This window comes from Pollachius pollachius (assembly GCF_949987615.1).
Source record: "Pollachius pollachius genome assembly, chromosome: 3".
In the NCBI taxonomy this organism is placed as follows: Eukaryota; Metazoa; Chordata; class Actinopteri; order Gadiformes; family Gadidae; genus Pollachius; species Pollachius pollachius.
This window is the reverse complement of record NC_136936.1, coordinates 50,513,904-50,536,127: the sequence shown is the minus strand read 5'-3', so window position 1 is coordinate 50,536,127 and position 22,224 is coordinate 50,513,904. Positions and strand designations below refer to the sequence as shown.

Genomic DNA, 22,224 nt, shown 5'->3' with positions numbered 1-22,224 from the left:
TGGTAACCAGGACCCCCCCCCCCCCCCCCCCCCCCCTTCTGTGTGTGTGCAGGACATGGCCCTCCTGCCCGACGGGGACCTGTCTCTGATCGGGGACCGGGGAGCCAACCTCAGCGGGGGCCAGAAGGCCCGCATCAACCTGGCCAGGTGGGGGGACACACCCGGGGGCCCTCCCGCTGGAGAGAGCGGTTCAGACGTGGAGAAACATCGCACAGATGACGACCGAAACAATAAAGAAAGATTAGATAGATCCAGGGCTTCCCGCAGAGAGTTAAGGTGGTGGGGTTTGCCGTCAGACCGGGGTGGGGGGAGAACAGTCAAAGAATTTGTACGATTTAAACATTTAAAATATTCTATACAATAGTGTCATTTTGACTACGTAGTTGAGGCGGCAGGCATGTGTTTCTTAGGCGGCCTCCTAAGCTGAAAAGTGCTGTGGGAAAACCTGTAGATCAATTGACAATAATACAAATATTATAGTTTAGTTATATACGTGATTGAAGGAATGTATGTTTTGAAATATAGATGGTAGTTTTTTTTGCTAATGCATAACTTGACAATAACAGAACAGCAAATGATTAAGATCACCGCAAACCAAATGAACACACAGAAGTGTTTGTTAGAAATGGAGCGACTGCGTCTTATGCTTTCAAACTTTGGTTCCCTATAAACACTGGGCCTTTGTGACGGAGGGATTACTACTGTTACGTTTAAAGTCCAGGGCTGAGGCGACAGCTTTAACCCGCTCTCACTAAACCGAGGCCCCTGGACACAGTTCCGCCGGGCCCTCAGCCAGTCTTCTGTGTACAGTTGTTCCGATACCGATACCAGTAGCGAAAATTCCTTCGATACCAGTATCGAAAATTTCTTTCGATGTTGCCTAAAATGCAGCATCGGGTATCGGCGAGTACGCAAGTCTATGCGCCAGTCCGATACCCTCACATGACTTATTTACTGCACAGGCGAAGAACATCACAAACACTACGGCGTTACGCTGCCATCGTTAACGGCCGGAGGTGGGAAGTCGGACCTAAGTGCGTTCAAGCTTCCAAGTCAAAAATATGGACGCTCGGCTACAATAATACAAATGTATTATTACAGATTAGAAATGAAAGAAAAAAATTGTCTACACTACCTGAACAGCCTATACGTAGCCGTCATCGTAAGAGAACCCTCCAATAAGAACAAGCACTGTGAGTAGTTGCAATGCGAGACGCTGTATCGGTATGTACTCGGCCAATACTCAAGTTCAGGAGTCGGTATCGGGGAGGAAAAAAACTGGTATGGGAACGTGTGTGTGTGTGTGTGTGTGGTGTCCCTCAGAGCGGTGTACCAGGACGCGGACATCTACCTGCTGGACGACCCCCTGAGCGCGGTGGACTCCGAGGTGGGGAGACATCTCTTTGAGGAGTAAGTCGGCCATCTGTTCAGAGTTCACCTAGACTCTCCATAGCCACCCCGTTCCTCCCCTCCTAGTTGTTCCCCTCCACGTTTTGGCACTTAGGCCCTATTTACATGAGGACGCTTTGCGGGTAAAAACGACCAAATATTTTATTGGAAGTGCCTTTCGTTTAGACGGTGACGGCGTTTTTGGGGCTTAAAAAACGCAAAAATCTGAAACCCCCCTCCAGAGTGGAAAACTTGAATACGCTCCGCCGAAGCGTTTCCGTCTACACTGCCAAGACGCAAAACTCTGCTCAGATCTGCTCACGTCTCGTACGCGTTTACGTCACATACAGCGTCATACAGCGGGAAATAAACAAACATGTTGGATTATTTCCATGCGTCGGACCGTCAAGCTGCTCTGGCAGCTCTAATAAACTTACAGGAGTCTTTCCACGAAATGTACAGGATATGTACAGATAGTATTACTGAACAGAGAAGGATCTGAAATTCTGTTTTGGTTTTCGCGGCGCAGATAAGAGAATAAGGGAGATTCTTTGCATGCGCTCAGACATGGTGGTGTTGTGTGATGGTGTATCACAGCACCACCTAGCCGCCTGACATGCATACCCAATCGAAATCCACACACTTTGGCGTCACCGTATGCACGCAGATTTCCTCCCGAAAACGCTTGTCTAAACGCGGAATAAAAAGTGAAGACACGACGCCACTTTTGCGTCTTCTGTTCAGACCGTCATCATGTAAACGTAGCCTTAATGTACGCACTTATTGTGTGTCGTATTTAGTTATAGTACTTAGTTATGTAGCATCTTATCCTAGCTCTTTGTTGTACACGGGGAATGAGTTAACCTAGCGATTGTTAGTGCTTGGCACTTGGTTCTATGAACATCCTTACTGTACCACAGTGATATATTGTTTATCTTATTGTAACACGCTTTGGGTTAAAAGCGTCTTACTCTCAGAGCCAATCAGATGTGAGAACTCAGTGATGCTCTTGCTCCCTTCACTCTTGGCGAATTCGGTAGGAAGTAAAGCGAAAACAGCGTCTCCGAGGAGAGGAGCCCCATCGGAATTATTTGCTCCGTCTCTCGCTACGCCTTCGCCACGTGCCGCCACGGCTCCGTCAGGGACGGGAAGCTCCCGCCCCCCCTCGCGCTGATTGGTCCTTCGACGGGCCGCAGGCCAGACTGATCCACGGGGGGCAGCAGAGTGTGACCACGTGGGGTGATGTGTGGGTCTGTACTGTACTGTTCTGTAGGTGTGTGACGGCAGGTGTGTGTCCCCTCAGGTGCATCTGCGGCGTGTTGAAGAAGAAGCCGCGCGTCCTCGTCACCCACCAGCTGCAGTACCTGAAGGCGGCCCACCACATCGTGGTGCTGAAGGAGGTGTGTGTGTGTGTGTGTGTGTGTGTGTGTGAGTGAGTGCATGTGCATTCTTGTGTGTGCGTGCGTGTGTGTGTGTGTGTATAAGTGTGTGCAGGTTTTCGTGTGGTTGTGTGTACATGTAGCTGTCACTGGGTTGTTTGTATGCGTGTGGGTGTTGGAATATTTGTGAGATTGTGTGTCTGGAAGCTGTTTGTGCGACAGCGTATGTTTGTGTGTGTACGTTTGTTTGCATTCTTCCTGCATGCTTGTATAAATATTTATGTACAGTATATTATCTCTCTCTCTCTCTCTCTCTCTCTCCCCCTCCCCCCCCTCTCTCTCTCTCTCCCCCTCTCCCCTCCCCCCTCTCTCTCTCTCTCTCCCCCTCTCCCCCCCCTCTCTCTCTCATTCTCGCTCTCTCTCTCTCTTTCTCTCTCCCCCTCTCTCTCTCTCTCTCCCCCTCTCTCTCTCTCATTCTCTCTCTCTCTCTCTCTCCCCCTGCCCCCCCTCTTTCTCTCTCTCTCTCCCCCTCTCCCCTCCCCCCCTCTCTCTCTCTCTCTCCCCCTCTCCCCCCCCTCTCTCTCTCATTCTCTCTCTCTCTCTCTTTCTCTCTCCCCCTCTCTCTCTCTCTCTCTCTCTCTCCCCCTCTCCCCCTCTTTCTCTTTCCCCTCTCTCTCTCTCTCTCTCTCTCTCCCCCTCTCCCCCCCTCTCTCTCCCCCTCTCCCCCTCGCTCTCTCACTCTCTCTCCCCCTCTCTCTCTCTCTCTTTCACTCTCCCCCTCTCCCCCCCTCTCTCTCCCCCTCTCCCCCTCGCTCTCTCACTCTCTCTCCCCCTCTCCCCCTCTCTCTCTCTCATTCTCTCTCTCTCTCTCTCTTTCTCTCTCCCCCTCTCTCTCCCCCTCTCCCCTCCCCCTCTCTCTCTGTCTCTCTCCCCCTCTCCCCCCCTCTCTCTCCCCCTCTCCCCCTCGCTCTCTCACTCTCTCTCCCCCTCTCTCTCTCTCTCTTTCTCTCTCCCCCTCTCCCCCCCTCTCTCTCCCCCTCTCCCCCTCGCTCTCTCACTCTCTCTCCCCCTCTCCCCCTCTCTCTCTCTCATTCTCTCTCTCTCTCTCTTTCTCTCTCCCCCTCTCTCTCCCCCTCTCCCCTCCCCCTCTCTCTCTGTCTCTCTCTCTCCCCCTCTCCCCCCCCTCTCTCTCTCTCATTCTCTCTCTCTCCCCCTCTCCCCCCCCCTCTCCCCCTCGCTCTCTCTCTCTCTCTCTCTCTCTCTCTCTCCCCCCCCCCCCCTCCCTCCCCCCTCACCAGGGCAGCATGGTGGCGTATGGGACGTACAGCGAGCTGCAGGGCTCGGTTGACTTCCTGTCCCTGCTCAAGAGGGGGGAGGATGGGAGAGCGGAGGGGGGCGACCGGCCCGAGTCCCCCCCCCTGTCTCTGGGCCTGTCCTGCTCGGGCTCCGTGGCCTCCCTGTCCCCGTCGCTGGGGGCCTCGCTCCACTCCCTGACGGAGACCGCCCCGCTCCACGGGGAGGAGGTACGTGGGCTCACCCCCCTCGGGTGCGGAGGTGTCTCCCCCTGACCGCTCCCGACCAGCTGGCCGTCGCCCTGCGCGTGTGTGAATGTGTGTGTGAGCCGTTCGGATTGAAGCGTCAGCCTAATGTAAAGCATTTAAATCGTTTTTTTAAATCCTTCGCAGTGACGCCGGATTTGTTTAAGAAAATACGCACGCAGTCGAGACGTATCCAACAGTTTACATTCGGGGCAGCCAGCTGGTCAGGAGCAGTCAGTGGGGGGGCCGTCTCGCTCATGAACACCTCCTCACTCCGCTAGGAGGAGCTGGGGATCGAACTAGCAACCTTCCGGTTACAGCTCAACCCGCCCTTCCTCCTGAGCCGAACCCTTGAGTTTTGACACTCAGACGTATTTTAATAACTTTGTGTTCAGCACCCAAGGCACAGGGGGGGGTTGATTGTGGCGCAGTGCCCTCCGTTTGACCCGCTCCGTCAACAATAGGAGTCTGGTTCTTTTGTGGTTCTCTCTATAAATATAAACCACATTTTGCACTCTGTGCTGTGTCTGTAATCAGATGTGTGTCACGTTGAAACGCTTTCAACATTTTGAACCCAATTCCAATAGTGCCGCACTAGTAGGTTCATTTTAACATGAATATGAATACTACAGTGCAAGTGTACGCAATAATGCTGCATTTATTTCGAAATGTTTATACCTTTTGAACGCTGCTTATAATGTATAGACAAAAGTCTATTGATTTTGAATGCTGTGTATAATGTATAGACAACATTCTGTACATTTTGAAGCCAAATTCTAAATGCACACCTAGTAGGTCCATTTTAACACAATTGCAAATAACGCAGTGCCATCGAAACGGGGTTTAAAATGTTATTTGCACAGCATGACGAGGCGGCCTTAAGATTCTCGCTTGGCTGTAACTCCCAGTACCGCCACTCCACCGCCAGAGGGCGCCAGATACCTATTTGTCCGTCCCTGCCACGGCGACGCGCTCCTGGCCCGTTGGATTCTGACTCCAGTGTGTGTCTTTAGGCATCCAAACCGATGGCGGAGGAGAGTCGTTCGGAGGGAACCATAGGCCTGCGTCTGTACCTCAAGTACCTAACGGCCGGGGCCCACTGGCTGCTGTTGCTCTCCCTGATCCCCCTCAACCTCCTGGCTCACGTGAGTACCGCCTCGCGACAGGAAGGCCTCCACAGAGGACGCCATATCTGTTAGCCCTTTCTCCCGCGGCGCTTTGGTTCGGTGTTCTAACCGAGGTGCGTGTTCTTAACGTGCTCTCTCTGTCTCTCTGTGTGTGTGTGTGTGTGTGTGTTTCTGTGTGCGTAGACTGCATACATTCTCCAGGATTGGTGGCTAGCTAACTGGTGAGAATCTCGCTCTGACACCCCGGCACGCAACCCGCACGGCCCCGCTCCCATGAACTAATCGGCCCCGCGAGTTGAACAGCGTGGAGCAAACAGAGGAATAAAACCGCTTCCCTCCCTCCGCCCCCCCCAGCGGCGGAGGAGAATAGTGTGTTCTGTCGCCCGCTCTTTGTTGCTTTCACTGCGCCGGCCTTCTGTGTGCGGCGACAGAGGAGAGTGTGTTAGGCGTCTTGCCGGCGCGCCGCCCTGTGTGTCTCCGCCGCGGTTGCGTTTGTTTGTCCTTGTGCCTTTTGATTCCTTTGTGCCCCCCCCCCCTCCCCACAGGGCCTCTGAGCAGGGCCGTGCAGACCGCGGCGCCCACCTGAATGGAGGCCCCCCCCCGCGGCTAGACCTTCACCTCTACCTCGCTGTTTACGCAGGTGAGGCCAACCTCCTCTTCTCTCCCCCCCCCCCCCCCCACTCTGCTTCCCCCCTCTGCCCCCCCCCCCCCCCCCCCCCCCCTCGGTCTCTCTGAGTGTTCATCTTTTCTTGTGTCTGTGTGCCATTGAGGAGTGTCAGCCATTCACTGCTCTTCTTTGGCTGTTGCCCCAAGGCCTCAGGGCCCTGTGTGTGTGTGTGTGTGTGTGTGTGTGTGTGTGTGTGTGTGTGTGTGTGTGTGTGTGTGTGTGTGTGTGTGTGTGTGTGTGTGTGTGTGTGTGTGTGTGTGTGCGTGTGTGTGTGTGTGTGCGCGGGGGTCTCAGCTGTACTAGGAGATAGCAGTGTGCCTCCTCTCGGGTCTCCACTGTTGGGTAACTCTGATTGTGTCTCCCCCCCCTCCCCCCTCCCCCCCCGTGTGTCATCCGCCCCCCCCCCCCCCCCCCCCCCCCCTCACCTCTCCCCTCCCGGTCGCTCTGTATCCACGGCGATAGATCAACATTAAAGCATAACTTAACCTTTCAAGCCTTTTCCCTCCTCTGGCGCCGTTCTGCGCCCACAACGCCGCTGTAAGTGCGCCCGCCGGTCCTAGCCACCCCCCCCAGGGCGGGCGGCGGGCCGGTGGCGCCCGCTGACGGATGCTCCCCCCCCCTCTCGGTCAGGTCTCACGGCGGCGTCGGTGGCGTCGGGCTTCGTGCGGAGCCTGGTGTTCTTCAACGCCCTGGTGCGCTCGGCGCAGAGCCTGCACAACGCCATGTTCACCGCCATGCTGCGTAGCCCCGTGCGCTTCTTCGACCTCAACCCCATCGGTAGGACCACCGCGCACGTTTATACACACGCACACATTTATACACGCCGCACGTTCATACACGCACGCACATATATATACACCACACATTTATACACGCGCACACATGTATACACGCGCCACACATGTATACACACGCCACACATTTATATACACCACACGTTTATACACACCGCACATTTATACACACAAGCACATTTATACACACACGCACATTTATACACACCACACATTTATACACACACGCACATTTATATACATACACACAAATGCTGATGAACGCACACACTGAATGCACAAAAACACACATTTATACACACACCTTTATACAACGACACACACACATTTATACACACACCTTTATACAACGACGCACACACATTTATCCACACACACATATATATACACCTGCACATGCACACACATATCCATACACACATGTTTATATACACACACGCATGCAAACGCATACACAAATTTATACACACACGCACAAGCAACCACACACACACACACACACACGTATATACACATAAAGACACACATGCGCAAATGTATACACACACACATATACACGCACACACACACACACACACACACACACAGGCGTGTACACACACACACACACACACACACACACACACACACACACACACACACACACACACACACACACACACTCAAAGCATATAGCTAAATGACAGAAATTTGTCAGAAATGTGTATTTACAATTTCACCTTCTTTCATTTTCATCAATCAGAGAAAATGATTTAGCAGCCAACCAACTGATTTCATACGCATCCTGAAACGTTTGCGTCTCCTAAATGGTTGAATCTCCCTGACATCGGTTTCATTCATTTTGTGTGAACAACAATTGGACATTATCAGATTGGCGACAGAAAAGTGGACAATTAAATGTTCATTTTGATAATAATTCTAATAGTCATTTATCTAGTTAAAAAACAGCCGCAATAAATTGTTGCTAAAGGCTTCAGAAATGAAAGTATTATTCCAACGTTCTAACATCAAATATTTATGAGTGAATCCAAAAGTAATAATTTATGGATTCATTAATAAAATATAATCATTAGTTTAAACCCTATATATTGATGCATTGATGTAGGAATGGGCTATCAGTTACATGCCGCAAACACACGCACACACACACTCGCAGCAGTGTGTGGGGTGATATTGTAACCCCTCTCCAGTAGAGGGCAGACTCCTTCTGAGCTATATCATTATTTAACTCACTTCAATTCAAACGCTTCTCTGATATCTCACTGTTTCCCCTCGCCTGCTAATTGGGTAGAATCCAAATCCACACACTCTAAATGTTCAGATTTGCACTCAAAGCAAGAAGATATTTCTCTGCTTCGTTGCGTTTATTCTCCACTCAATTTAATTAGCGTAAAAGTATTAGCCTTGCAACCCGATGAAAAGTCAATTGTATAAGCCTTTTAACGAGATCATTAACAAACGGCAATACGTTACAAACGCAACGCAAACATCAAACACTGACTCAAGATTATTTTAAAGGAATTAAGAGGCAGAATTAACAATAAAAGGAGGTTTATTTCACACATTGAGTTTGAAGTGGCATCATTTAAACTGTTGGGTGTGGGGCCGCGATGAGGCTCTCATAGCGGAGCGGCGGCCGTGAGACGACTCATTCAGCGGTTAAACGGCGTTCCCTCCCCGGCCCCGCCAGGGCGCCCTTATCTCCCCAACGTGAGGCAGGACCCACGCAAAACAGCCCAACAAAAAGAGGCAAACAGCGATAGGGAACGATGGTGTTTGCTCTAGATCCCGGACAGTGTTGTGTTTGGACGATGAGGAAGGGGGGGGGGGGGGGTGGGGTTTGAGGGTAAATACGGAGCAGATTCTGAGCCGTGGGCCCTATCAGAAATCTTTGATTATTTCATTAGCTTTGTGGGGCTGTGTGCTCGTTGCGCTGAGCAGATGGACACGATGTAAGGCGCTGAGCAAACACTTAAAGTATGATGGGGGGGAGCGGCGCTGCCGGATTCACCAGAGCCTCCAGACCGACTCCTCTGAGACGGACCGGCCCGCGCTCCGCGCCTCCAGCCGTCCCTCTCTCCTCCCCGACGGCAACACCGCCTCTCTCTCCGCTCTGTGTTCCCGTGAGCTGTTGTGTGTTCAGCGCCACTCTCTCCCTCTCTGTGTTTGTTCTCGGCAAGATCTTTTCTCCGGCCGCTGCCATTCAGGTCCTGCGTCGGTTGCGGAGAGGCGCGCTGTCATAACTTCCAGTGTGAAACATTCCCGGTCCATTGTGGGGCTGTCATCAGATAATTACTCAGCCTAATCTCTCCATATTGACACGCATGTACAACACAATCTGCACAGTTGGGAATTCTCAGCGTGCAGGGGAAACTTGTCTGAGTATAATGAGTCACGTAAGCCGCTAACACGAGTCTAAATATGATTTGAGGGTGTTGTGAGTGCGGGTGGTTTCAGCCGGTATTAAGAGTGGGTGTATTATTATTCTCTCTCTCTCTCTCTCGCTCTCTCTCGCCCATGTGTACAGGAGGGCAAACACCAATGAACGTCTTTGACCCACCAGTTTTTTGTTCTTTTTCTTTTTTCTGTTCCCCGACACACACACACAGTCACACGCCCCCCCCCCCCCCCCCCTGTCCCCGATGGCTTATCTGGGTGTGCCTCATTCTGGCTAATCTACACACGGGACGAGGACAAACACTTTGAATAATGTAATAATCTGTTTAATAGTAGACCAGGAGGGGAGGGGACACACGCTCGCACACGCGCACACACACACACACACACACACACACACACACACACACACACACACACTGCTATCTGATTACTGTTGTGTTGCTATCAGAATACATTGTGTGGTCAGATCAGTCATTACAGCCCGGCCCCCAGGCTACAGGAAAGAATAACTAAAAACCAAAAGCATCCCATGCTGTACTCTGTACTCTCTACTATGTGTACTGTGTATTATGTACAGTGTCCTCTGTATACTGTACCGTGTACTGTGTACTGTGTGTGTCCGGTTAAAAGGGTAGTAATGATTAGGAGCGGATGATTATTATCATCATCCTTATGATGATTGTAATCCTAATTATTATTAGGATAATTATTATTCCTAAAGAATATAACATAGAGACATTTATAATATTCAGATTCAGACAACTTGATTTATCCCCAGTAGGGCAATTCATCCGCAGCCTAGCCATTCCATGCACACACAACTTAAAATATAAAAAAAAAATCCAAGTCAAAACAAGTTAGTTATGTGTCAGAGGCGACAGCTCAGCAGCTAATCCAATAAGATATGTCGTTAAATAACCAAGTTTAAAGCAACGTAACATCATCATTTAAAATGACTACTGTCGACTACACTGAATAGCCTGATAGCGGCAGGAATGAATGACTTAGTGTGTTCTCCTGTGTGTGTGTCTGTCTGTCTGTCTCTCTGTCTGTCTGTCTGTCTGTCTGTCTGTCTGTCCCTCTGTCTGTCTGTCTGTCTGTCTGTCTGTCTGTCTGTCTGCATGTGTATACATCATGGTTGTTAAGTTTGTTCCTCGACCGTATCAGTTGTCTCAACCGACATCCATATCTGGCAGTAAACCACAAGTCCCAGAATGCACCTGCAGCCGTCGTCAGCAGAGACACGACTGTCTCTTCTAGTTCTGTCTCTCCTCGTCTGCTGTTCACACGTCTCTCTCTCTCTCTCTCCTCTCTGTCTTATTGTGTTCCCTCCCTCCCTCCTCTCTCCCTCCCTCCCTCCCTCCCTCCCTCCCTCCTACCCTCTTTCTTCCCCCTACACAATAACTGCCAATTCCATTTGTCGCCAGCACAAGTGTGTGCGCGGGGCGTGTGTAATTGTGTGTCTGTGTATTGTCAGGGATCTGACATCCGTGTAGCGGCGTTAGCGATAGGTGTACGGGCAGCTCCGCCGCGGACCGGTGTCTGACGGCTGTGGCCCTCCGTCCGCCCGCCGCGTTCAGGGGTTACTGTCTCAAGCCGCGCGGCACAAAGCCCCGCTAGGGGCCCCCGGGAGCCCGCTAATAGCAGCACAGAAGGGGCCCCCCGTTATGATTGATGGACCGGCATCGTGCGGCGCTGTGCGCGTCCCTGACTGCCTCCCCTCTTGTCCGTCCGTCCATAGTGTAAAGTTGTTTTTGTTTGTCGGTGGCGTTCCGCACGCGGAGACGGCGATCCGGGCGGGGAGACGGTCGGCGAAGGAGCAGGAAGGATCGGTTCGTACGGAGCGATGCGTTCTGCCGTCCTCCGTCAGGTGGAGGTTTGCCCCCCCCCCCCCCCCCCCCCCATGGGCCGGGGGAGGGGGGGGGGGTCTCATTAGGCCGTGTTAATTCGGAGGGGCTCCCGTCGGAGGAGACGGGAGGGGCGGGGGGCTATGTTGATCCTGTAATTTAGTGTCAGTGAGTGGGCTAATCCCCTCGGAGACTGAAGGCAGCGCGGGGAAGGGGGGCGCCAGGCGGCACACACACACACACGCACATGCACTCGCGCACGTTAATACACACACACACACGCACGCATGTACGTACATACACACACACGCACGCATGTATGTACACGCACACACACACGCACGCATGTATGTACATACACACACACGCGCACGCATGTATGTACATACACACACACGCGCACGCATGTATGTACACGCACACACACACCCACGCATGTATGTACATAAACACACACGCGCACGTGTGTATATACACACGCGCACGCATGTGAATACAAACACGCATGTAAATACATACACATACAGTCACGCACGCACATAAATACATAGACGCACGCACGCATGTAAATACACACACACACACACACACACACATGTAAATGCACAAATACACGCACGCATGTAAAAACATACACACACGCCCACGCATGTAAATAAATACACACACACACACGCATGTAAATACATACACACGCACAAACACATAAATTCAAACACATACGCACGCACATAAATACATACACACGCACGCACATAAATACATATACACACACATCCACACGCACACACGCGCAAGGCATATGTGAGGGCACGCATACACCCTCACATATACATTTACGCACACACAGACAGAAGGGTGCACGCAAATATCTACCTATATATTACACACAGATACACACAACACCTTCACAGGCCAACAGCACAATCCTCAGGGCAGAGTGGTACTCTGTTGCCGTGGGAACGTCAGAAGTTCTGTCCAGGATGATGTCACGTCATAATTGTGTCCGGAGCCAGAGGCGGACGGGGGACGGACGGGAGGAGGGAGACGGGGGGGAGAGAGGGGCGATGGTTCTGATGTCTGGATGCTAGCCGTGTTAGCAGCCCGCTGCAGAGGGAGAATGGTATCGATGTGTGTAAATTGAATGTGGAGATTGAGCCTGCGCACGTCTGTGTGTGTGTATGCGTGAACCTGGTTGTGTATGTGTGTGTGTGTGCGTGTGTGTCAGTGTGTGTCTGTGCATGTGTGTGCCCCTGTGTCTCTCAATGTGTGTGGGTGTGTGCATGCGCTTGTGTGTGTGCAGCGTGTGTGCGCCTGGCTGTGTGTGTGTAGCATGTGTGTGCGTGCCTGTGTGTGTCTGTGTGTGTCAGTGTGTATGTGTGTTTGTCAGTGTGTGTGTGTGTGTGTCAGTGTGTCTGTGTGTTTCAGTGTGAGTGTGTGTGTGTGTGTCAGTGTGCCTGGCTGTGTGTCAGTGTGTGTGTGTGTGTCAGTGTGTCTGTGTGTCAGTGTGTGTGTGTGTCAGTGTGTATGTGTGTGTCAGTGTGTGTCTGTGTGTGTGTGTGTCAGTGTGTCAGTGTGTGTGTGTGTGTCAGTGTGTGTGTGTCAGTGTGTGTTTGTGTGTGTCAGTGTATGTATGTGTGTCAGTGTGTGTGTGTGTCAGTGTATGGATGTGTGTCAATGTGTGTCAGTGTGTGTGTGTGTGTGTCAGTGTATGTATGTGTGTCAGTGTGTGTGTCAGTGTGTGTGTGTGTGTCAGTGTATGTATGTGTGTCAGTGTGTGTGTCAGTGTGTGTGTGTGTCAGTGTGTGTGTGTGTGTGTGTGTCAGTGTGTGTGTCAGAGTGTGTGTCAGTGTGTGTGTCAGTGTGTGTGTGTGTCAGTGTGTGTGTGTGTGTGTGTGTCAGTGTGTGTGTGTGTCAGTGTGTGTGTGTGTGTGTCAGTGTATGTATGTGTGTCAGTGTGTGTGTCAGTGTGTGTGTGTGTCAGTGTGTGTGTGTGTCAGTGTCAGTGTGTGTGTCAGTGTGTGTGTCAGTGTGTGTGTGTGTCAGTGTCAGTGTGTGTGTCAGTGTGTGTGTCAGTGTCAGTGTGTGTGTCAGAGTGTGTGTCAGTGTGTGTGTCAGTGTCAGTGTGTGTGTCAGTGTGTGTGTCAGTGTGTGTGTGTGTCAGTGTCAGTGTGTGTGTCAGTGTGTGTGTCAGTGTGTGTGTCAGTGTGTGTGTGTGTCAGAGTGTGTGTCAGAGTGTGTGTCAGTGTGTGCCTGGCTGTGTGCAGCGTGTGCAGTACAGCTGATAGGGCTCCTCTCACTATTTAATTGCATGAAAGGGAAGCAGAGGAGACTGGCGGCGTGGCTGCAGCAGCCGGGGAGAATGGATTCACCATGTATTAGTATGGGCAGCCTGGCGCCTGTGGGGGGCCGGGCTGGGGCCCCGGGCCCTTCACGGTCTCACAGGTGAGCCGTGCCACCTCATGCCTTGGCCGCCCCCCCCCCCGTCCTCTGCTATCACTCCGCCCCGACTGAAAAGAGCCGCTCCCAGCGGAGGGCCCCCGCGCCGCGGCCCTCAGACCGCCGCCTCTTATCGAGATGTTTGCAGCGAACAGCGATTCTGCAACATGGCCCCCCCCGTGCCGGAGACGGGCCCCCGCTGTTCCACTTTCTTAACTGTGATTACCGGGCCCCCGCGCGCCTCAATATCTCCTCCCGAGGGGGGGTGGGGGGGCCGCCTCAGATATCTCCCCCTCGACCTTTTAAAGAAGTGGCACACATCACCCCTGGAGCCCGCCGCGACCGGGGACGGTTTGATGCTAACGCGGCCGGCTGTGTCTGCGTCCCCGCCCCCTCCCACACAATGAGGCAGATTGTTGACAGCCGCCCGGTTGTGATTGAAGCCTTTGTCCGCCGTCCGGCCTTACCTCATAGGTATTTCCGTGCGGCGCAGGTCTTTGTGTAACGCCATCGCTGTAATGCATCTGCCCGGCGTGGGCTAAGTGAGAGAGGGGGAGAGAGGGGGGGGGGGGGGGGGAGAGAGGGGGAGAGAGGGAGACGGGGAGTGCTCCTCTCTCTCTCTCTCTCTCTCTGAAGCCGCCTGGTAACCAGGCCGTCCGTACGGCTGACGTCTGACGGGCGGCGCCGCGTTCTGACGCCGTCGTAGCGGGCGGATGATGATGTAACCCCCGGAAACCGCGGCCCCGCTCGGCGCTCGCGCTCCCGTTGTCGTCTGAGGCGCGTGGATCCGGGTCATCGCTGGCTTAAGACGGACGGACGGAACAGACAGGCAGACAGAAGCTGTTGTGTGGCTCCGCCTCCCCTGGTGTCAGACGCCGGGGACAGCCGGGATTGTTTGGGGGGAACACAGCCCTCGGTGCAGTGGTGGTCTCACCAGGAAACCCTGGTCTCTCCCACCCTTCCCCCTCTCCCCGCCCCCCTAGGGGTGTGTGTGTGCGTGCGTGTGTGTGTGTGTGTGTGTGTGTGTGTGTATCCCACCAGGGGAATAAGATTAGCGGGGCTGCGTGTGCAGCCTGCGTACGCCACTTGACTCTGAATGCCGCGGTCGCGGTGGAATAATGCGCGCGTTGCCGGCGTTATGAGACGGCTGTTACGGCGCCCGGCCCTCGTCTGCATGCCGCGCGTGTTTGTATTTTTTCCGAGGCGGGCGGCGTTGCGGCGGCGGCGTGTTTTGGATGCGGCGGTAAGCGGCTTAGGGGCCGTGCAGAGGCGTGATTTCAGGGTCCACCTCCGCGGCGCTCACTGGGAGCCTCGGAGGCGGCGGCGGCGGTGCATCGGGTCAGCCCGGCCCCCCGCTTCCACAACCCCCAACTCCAGAACGGAAGCAGCACCCAGGGGCCCCCACTGCACCCAGGGGCCCGACGGCCCCACCCGCCGCGCGCCTGTAGAGATACATTTGCATGCCTCTTGTTGCCTTCGTTCCGCCGGCGTTCGGCTGCAGCAGAGCATTGGATCCTGAGCGGGAGGGAGAGGAGAGCTGCTCTGTTTATGTTCCCTCCCTCCTCGCCGCCGGTCGGCCCTCACGCTGGGGGAGGGGGGTTAGTACCGACCCCCCGCTGTCTGTCCATCCCTGAACACACCGACCGGGCCGAGGGGTCTGTGCTGCTGGTGTGAAGGGCACATGAAGAAGGTAAATGGGCCGCATTTATACAGCGCTTTTCTAACCAGTGGCCACTCAAAGTGCTTTAACATTCACCCATTCACACACCGACGGCGGTGTCAGCCACGCAGGGCGACAGCCAGCTCGTCAGGAGCAGTCAGGGTGAGGCGTCTCGCTCAGGGACACTTCAACACTCAGCTAGGAGGAGCCGGGGATCGAACTAGCAACCTTCCGGTGACCAGTCAACCCGGTCTACCTCCTGAGCCGTATGCCGCATCGGTCCGCTACAAGATTGGGAAGAGTAGCATCCAAGTGGAACAGCTTCCGAGAAAGCCTTTCCCAGTCGAGACCAGTTCCTCTGGCGGGGGGGATCTCTTGAGGTTCTGGTAACAGACAAGATCCTTGTGTCTTCCTTGGGGGGGGGGGGGGGGGGGGGGGGGGGGGAGAGAAAAGGGTGTTCCTCTCCTCCTAGCCCGGGGGCTCCTCCGTCCCACAGATTGGGTGGCGTGCTGAAAGTGAACTGCGGTGTGTAATCTCAGGCACAGGCCGGGGTCAGCGGAGTGCTTATCACGGGGTTGCATCGACAGGAAAAAAAGTACCTGCGGAGCCGCGGCCGCAAACACACACAACACCTGAGAGCCGGCTGGACACGGCTCAATTAGACGTCATCCACACTGCGGGCCGGGCCGGGGACGTCAGGTACACCGCTACCGTTGCGCCTTTGTTCGCGGACAAAAGGCTCCCTGGCGCATTGAGCGAAGACTAGGGCAGTCTTTACGGAGCGACGGCCAAATAATGACTCATTGTTTAATCTAGATAGCCCTCTCTCTGCGTTTGCCTGCTACTGAACTCGATTTATAGACCCTGTGCTATTAATAAAGGACTGCGTTCAACAGTTGCTGAAGGAGGCGGGCGGACTGCCGGGGGCGAGGGAGGGGGGTTTATAAAGGAACGGTCGGCCCTTATCACAGGGCCGATTAGCTAATGCGCTCTGCATTGTCTGGGTTCAATCATGTTTATTTGATTTTCGTTTTTCCTGAATGGGAATATGTCCTGTAATTGAAGTACAATCTAGGATTGGGTTTCACTTTGCACACTTTAGACAACAAACAAGATTGGGGTCCGTTCATATCTCCAAGTTTTATTTTTAACAAAGCATAACCTCGCTGTGCCAAAATAGAAAACCTGAACTGCTTTACCTCTACATCCACTTCACAACAGCCATCACATACTCATTAAATTCAATTCAATTCAATATTATTTGTGTGGCCCTTGATCACAGGTCCAGTCTCAAAGGCCTTGACAGGCCGTATATTTATGACCCCCCCCCCCCCGAACCTAGCCCCCCAGAGGGCGAGAAAAAACTCCCTTAATTAGCAAGGAAGACATTTTGAGAAGGAAAGTGCAACACACACACACACACACACACACACACACACACGCACACACACAAACACACGCACACACACATACAGTCAAAACTAACCCTCCATGTGAACGGAGCCACACCTTAACCCTACGTTGTCTCCTCCTGTCCCCCCCTCCCTCAGGGAGAATCCTCAACAGGTTCTCCAAAGACATCGGCCAGCTGGACTCGCTGCTGCCCTGGACCTTCGTGGACTTCATCCAGGTGGGTCCCCCGAGTGCCGCCTCCCCTCTGCCGGCGCCGCCGGGAGAGGGGAGGCCATTTCACGGCTGGCTGGGCGTGCTCTGTGGGCCCGCCGCTCTAATCTGGAAACAATTACTGTGGGATTACCGGCCGCACGGCCAGCGCCCGCCGCACACATTTAATAATAAAAGCGTCCGTGCATCGGGCGAGGGCGTGGCCCGCGCCGACGCCCGACGCCGCCGCCGACAGAGGCTCAGCGCTCAGGGGGATGTTTGCCGGTCTGGGGGGTTTGGGGGTTTGGGGGGGGAGGCTGGAGAGAAAGGTTACCGTCTAAATAATGTCAACAAGGAAGAGATGGGTTTGATGCCAGATCAGGTCAGACAACAGGGTGGAGGACAGGGAGCGGGCGGTGGTGGTGGTGGTGGTGGTGGTGGTGGTGGGGGGAGGGTGTTTCAACACGGGTAGTGGGGGTGCTGGAGGAGGCGCTGGTGGTGGTGGTGGTGGTGGTGGTGGTGGTGGTGGTGGTGGTGGTGGTGAGGGTGGTGGTGGTGTTTCAACAGGCGTGCAGGGAGGGGTGGAGGTGGTGGTGGTGGGGGGAGGGTGTTTCAACACGGGTAGTGGAGGTGCTTGTGGGGGTGGTGGTGGTGGTGGTGGTGGTGGTGGGGGGGGGGAGGGTGTTTCAACACGGGTAGTGGAGGTGCTTGTGGGGGTGGTGGTGGTGGTGGTGGTGGTGGTGGTGGTGGTGGTGGTGGTGGTGAGGGTGGTGGTGGTGTTTCAACAGGCGTGCAGGGAGGGGTGGAGGTGGTGGTGGTGGTGGTGGCGGTGGTGGTGGTGGTGGGGGGAGGGTGTTTCAACACGGGTAGTGGAGGTGCTTGTGGTGGAGGTGGTGGTGGTGGTGAGGGTGGTGGTGATAGTGTTTCAACAGGCGTGCAGGGAGGGGTGGAGGTGGTGGTGGTGTTGCTGGAGGGGTGGTGGGGGTCAGGTCATCTGAAACGGATACAGACGGGGGGAGGTGCTTGGGGGGGTTGGAGGGGGGGGGGCGTGTCTTCCCGGGCCGCGGTGGCCAGCGGCCGCCCTGCCGCGCCGTGGCGGGTCGGGTTGCAGCGCCCGGGCCGCGGCAGTGACGGTGCTCTTCCAGCAGAGCCTGCGGAGATGAAGCAGCTCATGGGCCGAGCGCGACAAAGGGGGGAATGTTGAGCGCACAATTCAAGGTAGAAGGGCGGGCGTGGCTCCTTGGTTAGGGCCGAAGAATAGAACAAAAGCCGCGCTGAAAGCGAATCCCCGCTCCACAATGCCTGAGTGATGTTTGTGGCAGATACCCATCTCACCGGAGACAAAAGCCATCTTAAATGCTGAACGCACAAAGGATCATACCACAAAAGGGTTTTGTCTGCTATAGTTCGAGGAAACCCCCCTCCCCCAAGCCACCTCCCTCCCCCCCCTCCGCCATTTTGATAGTAACATGAATAATGGCGAGGGGAAATATAATAACGGCAAGCGAGGAAGAAGTAGGCGACCTGTAGGTCTGGCTAAACGGAGCGGGGGAAGGCGATAAGGTCGTGCCAGAGAGCGGGCTGCTGTTGAGCTACGGTCGATCGCAAAAAAGGGCCAGAACGCAAACCGTGTAAGTGAGGGCTCGGTGCGCTGTGTGTGGCGGCCAGGTCGCAGCCTTCCACGCCCGACAGACGACACACACGGGCGTTTGTGAGGGGAGATAGAGGTTGTCGCTCGGGACAAAGTACTTTTTGCTGGCGGCTCTTTTGGGCCGTGCATGCAGGTGTCTTTCACACCGAAGCCCCTTTAATGCTTTCAGGAAGGACGATTCTCCCTCCTTTCTGTCGGCATTTAGAAAGTATTAGCGGGAGAGAAAGGACGGGGATCCCTGGCCATTGTTGCCCGTGTGCAGAGCGCACATTTCACCCCCACTCTCATTGTTTAAACGGTTGTCAGAGCGGAATGGAGTGAAACTTCATAAACAATGCCCTAAATGGTTTATCTGTCTCCATGGTAGAGGCCCCGCTTCTGTGTGGGGATTTGCAGAAGAGCCGAGCCCTTTATGGTGGAGTAAGCACATCTCTCCAGCCCTCCACCCCTCCCATACACGCCTCAACAAGGGGATTCCCTCCAGCCGGCTGGCCCTGGAAACGACCCAGAGCCCGGCTGCTCTCCCCTCTGCCCCGGTGCCTTTTATTTGATCTCATTTAGTCGCCGTTTAGCGTATTGAAAAGCTTGTTCTCCGCTTTCTCCGGAGTTCGGTGGCGGGGACAAAGACACAAATGTCAATTAAAAGAAAGAAGCCTCGGGGGTTGGCGACGGTGGGCTTTTGTCCGGACTTGACCCCTGACCCCTGGGCCGGCCGTGTTTCCACACAGCCGGCCCTCGGAGGGGGTGACGGGACAATAGGTGAGGTTAGGCCCCCGGGAGCCGTCATCGGCCCGGCCCGCCCGTCAAAGCCGCCGACCGGGTGGGGGCCGTTATCGCTGACGCTCCCCGAGGGGCTCCTACCGGCAGCCCCGTCAGAAGGGCCCCGTCACCGTGAGACACCACCCCAGTCAGGCTGGGGCCGGTGGCCCGAGGGAGCGTCCGGCCGGACGAGGATTACCGCAGTCACCCGGAGCGGGGCTCTGCTCCGACCGCGGCTCACCGCCGCCTCGTCAGTGTTTACAGGTTGTAAACGACACACATGTTGACTCTGTGTCATCGTAAATTACAGCAGTGGACCTCCGCTGGTCGTCTGGAGCGGGAGGACAACGCGCGCGCGTGTGTGTGTGTGTGTGTGTGTTGGCGCGCACGTGTGTATGCACATGTGTTTGTGCACGTACAGTGCTATTAAAGATACACACGCACACACACACATGGGGGACGAGGAACACGGGTATTGTTGGAGAACACCGGCGGGGTTTGCGTTGCGGTGAGGGCAGGGGCATTGTGCTGCGTGTCACCTCCCTCTCCTCCCTGGCTTTGTGGGGAGATGAGCGGCGCTGACGTCAGCCTGGGCTCTGGATGGGGTTTCACGGCCCTCAGTAGTGACAGCACGGGGGAAGAATGCAGGTGCTCCGGGGCAGCATACCGGCTCACACACTGTGAGACGGCGGGGAAAACATATATGGCATAAAGTGCGGGCGGTGTTTTGTCGGGGAGCCGAGGCCTTTGTCCTCCTGCGAGAGAGTGGAAAATCACAATGGGGACACAGAAAAAGGAGAGCCACACACCTTTTATGTACCTGGTCGCTGCTGCAGCCAGGAAGGAACCTACTTATTTTATTGTGTTATATGATATGATATGATATTGTATTATTTTAGATCATACTTTAGTACAAGTGTATTGGATTCCCCTGGAACACGCCTAAAGATTATTAATCGACCAAATACTTGGTGAAAGTGACCTAGTCCATTTAGTGTTCTGCTAAAGTACTTAAAGCTCACGTCAGTATCAAAAGCTATGAATCAGGGTGACCTTCCTGCTGTCCGGGGTTCTGCTCGTGTTTTGTTCGGGGTAAGCTGTAAGTCAACACAGCCTGGCTTTGGCTCCATGCTGTTATGGAACGAGGCAAACAGAGCCACAAAGGAAAAGTACACCTAGCTCAAATTTGTATGCAGCTACTTTCCACTCTTACATGTCACAAATCATGTGTGTGTTAGTCTTTGTGAATGTGTTTTGTGTGCTTGTGTGTGCGCTTGCCTTTATGTTTTTGTATTTGTGTGTGTGCGTGTGTGTGCTTGTCTTTGTGTGTGTGTTTGTGTGTGTGCTTGTCTTTGTGTGTGTGCGCTTGTGTGTACTCTCGTCTGTGTGTGTGTGTGTGTGTGTGTGTGTGTTGGCGTGTGTGTGTGTGTGTGTGTGTGTGTGTGTGTGTGTGTGAACGCTGGTTGTCATGGCTGCTCCCCAGTCATCCCGCGGTCGGTCATGTGACTGCGAGCGTTGCCCTGCCCCAGCGTCCAACGTGTGTTCAGTGTGTGTGCACTGCTGGTGCTGTGGTCTGACACCTCACCCCCTCACCCCCGCCCCTCTCTCTCCTGACTCACCCATGCAGCGCCGCCCAGGGCTGGCCTCCGTGAGCCCTGCGTCGGGCCATCACAGCGGCGGTGATCCCTCGCCCTCGCCGCCCGTCACCCGATGTGGACGATGGCGGCGGAGAGGGCGCCGTTTTGAGCGTCCGTCCTGGGAGCTGTGTGCTCTGTGTTGTGGTGAACAGGAGAGGATCAGGGGGGCACAAGGATTTCATGGGTTTATGTGAGGGCATGAGAGAGAGAGAGAGAGAGAGAGAGAGAGAGAGGGAGAGAAAGAGAGAGAGAGAGCGAGAGGGAGAGAGGGGGAGAGGGAGAGAGAGAGAGAGAGAGAGACTGCATGCATTTCAAAGCCTTTCTCTTATTTCCAAAATGGGGGGTGGAAATCAGCAGCTTGAGTGAGCCCAAATAAGTGACTTCTTTTACCTTTTCACCACACACAAAGGCCTAATCCGGGGACTACTTGAGCCACCAATGTAGCCGATGAACGGGACCACCACAGTATGTGTCAGGCCTCCTCGGCCCACACAAAAAACACATTGACTGCAGCTTTATGAAGTGAAAACGGCCCAGAAAGGGAAAATGTGAAGGAGGTGTCCACAGTCATTTCTCCACCAAAGAAAGGCCTCCGCATCTGGGCATTTATTGCTGGCATAAAGCCCTGATGGCAGATCCCGATGGATCGGGTCAGCCCCATTGTCCCCGTTTTGTTTCAGTACCGCTGACCCCTCCAGCGTATTGTGGCGCTCTGTGAAGAGAACGTGTGGAGGGACAGAATCCCAGCGATGACAAGAGGGCTTCAGGTTTTCCCTGACAAGGAATGTCCTTTACGCTGTCCTCACTTCATTCGGCCGGTTTTGTTTGCGCTTTTTTCCCAGAGGCAATCTTTCTCTCTCTCTCTCTCTCTCTCTCTCTCTCTCTCTCTCTCTCTCTCTCTCTTTTTCTCTCCCGTTTGCTCCCTCTCTCACTCGTTCTCTAACTACCATCCGTCTATCTGTCTGTGTCTGTCTGTCTGTCTGTCTGTCTGTCTGTCTTTCTCTGTTTCTCTCTCTCTTTCTCTGTCTCTCAGTCTTTGTCTCTCTCTCCCATTCTGTCTCTTTCTCTCTCTCTCGCTCATTCTCTCTCTTGCTTGTTCTCTCTATCTTACTCTCTCTCTCTCTTACATTCTTCTCTCTCTGTATCTCTCTCTCACTCACTCTCTCGCTCTCGCTCTCTCTCTCTCTCTCTCTCTCTCGCTCTCTAATGTCAGTAAATAAAGGGCGGCGTACACAGGAGTCGTACGGGGCGTTCTGATTGGCCGTGTCCCCGGGGATGTTTCATTTAAAAGGGAAGTGTTTATTTTTCGCCGTGCAGCAACAACAGTGGCTATCT

At 54.1% G+C, this 22,224-nt stretch overlaps 1 protein-coding gene across 1 annotated transcript in view; it reads left to right on the top strand.

Annotated features, from left to right (window-relative positions):
- Positions 1-22,224, top strand: part of LOC307073426 (ATP-binding cassette subfamily C member 4-like) — a 51,289-nt gene that overhangs the window by 8,161 nt on the left and 20,904 nt on the right. Inside the window, exons 11-19 of the mRNA XM_079733245.1 lie at positions 53-147; positions 1,324-1,410; positions 2,693-2,789; positions 4,067-4,291; positions 5,320-5,451; positions 5,617-5,654; positions 5,979-6,073; positions 6,731-6,877; positions 16,791-16,870. Coding sequence (XP_079589371.1) covers positions 53-147; positions 1,324-1,410; positions 2,693-2,789; positions 4,067-4,291; positions 5,320-5,451; positions 5,617-5,654; positions 5,979-6,073; positions 6,731-6,877; positions 16,791-16,870 — 996 coding nt within the window. The remainder of the gene's footprint in view (positions 1-52; positions 148-1,323; positions 1,411-2,692; positions 2,790-4,066; positions 4,292-5,319; positions 5,452-5,616; positions 5,655-5,978; positions 6,074-6,730; positions 6,878-16,790; positions 16,871-22,224) is intronic.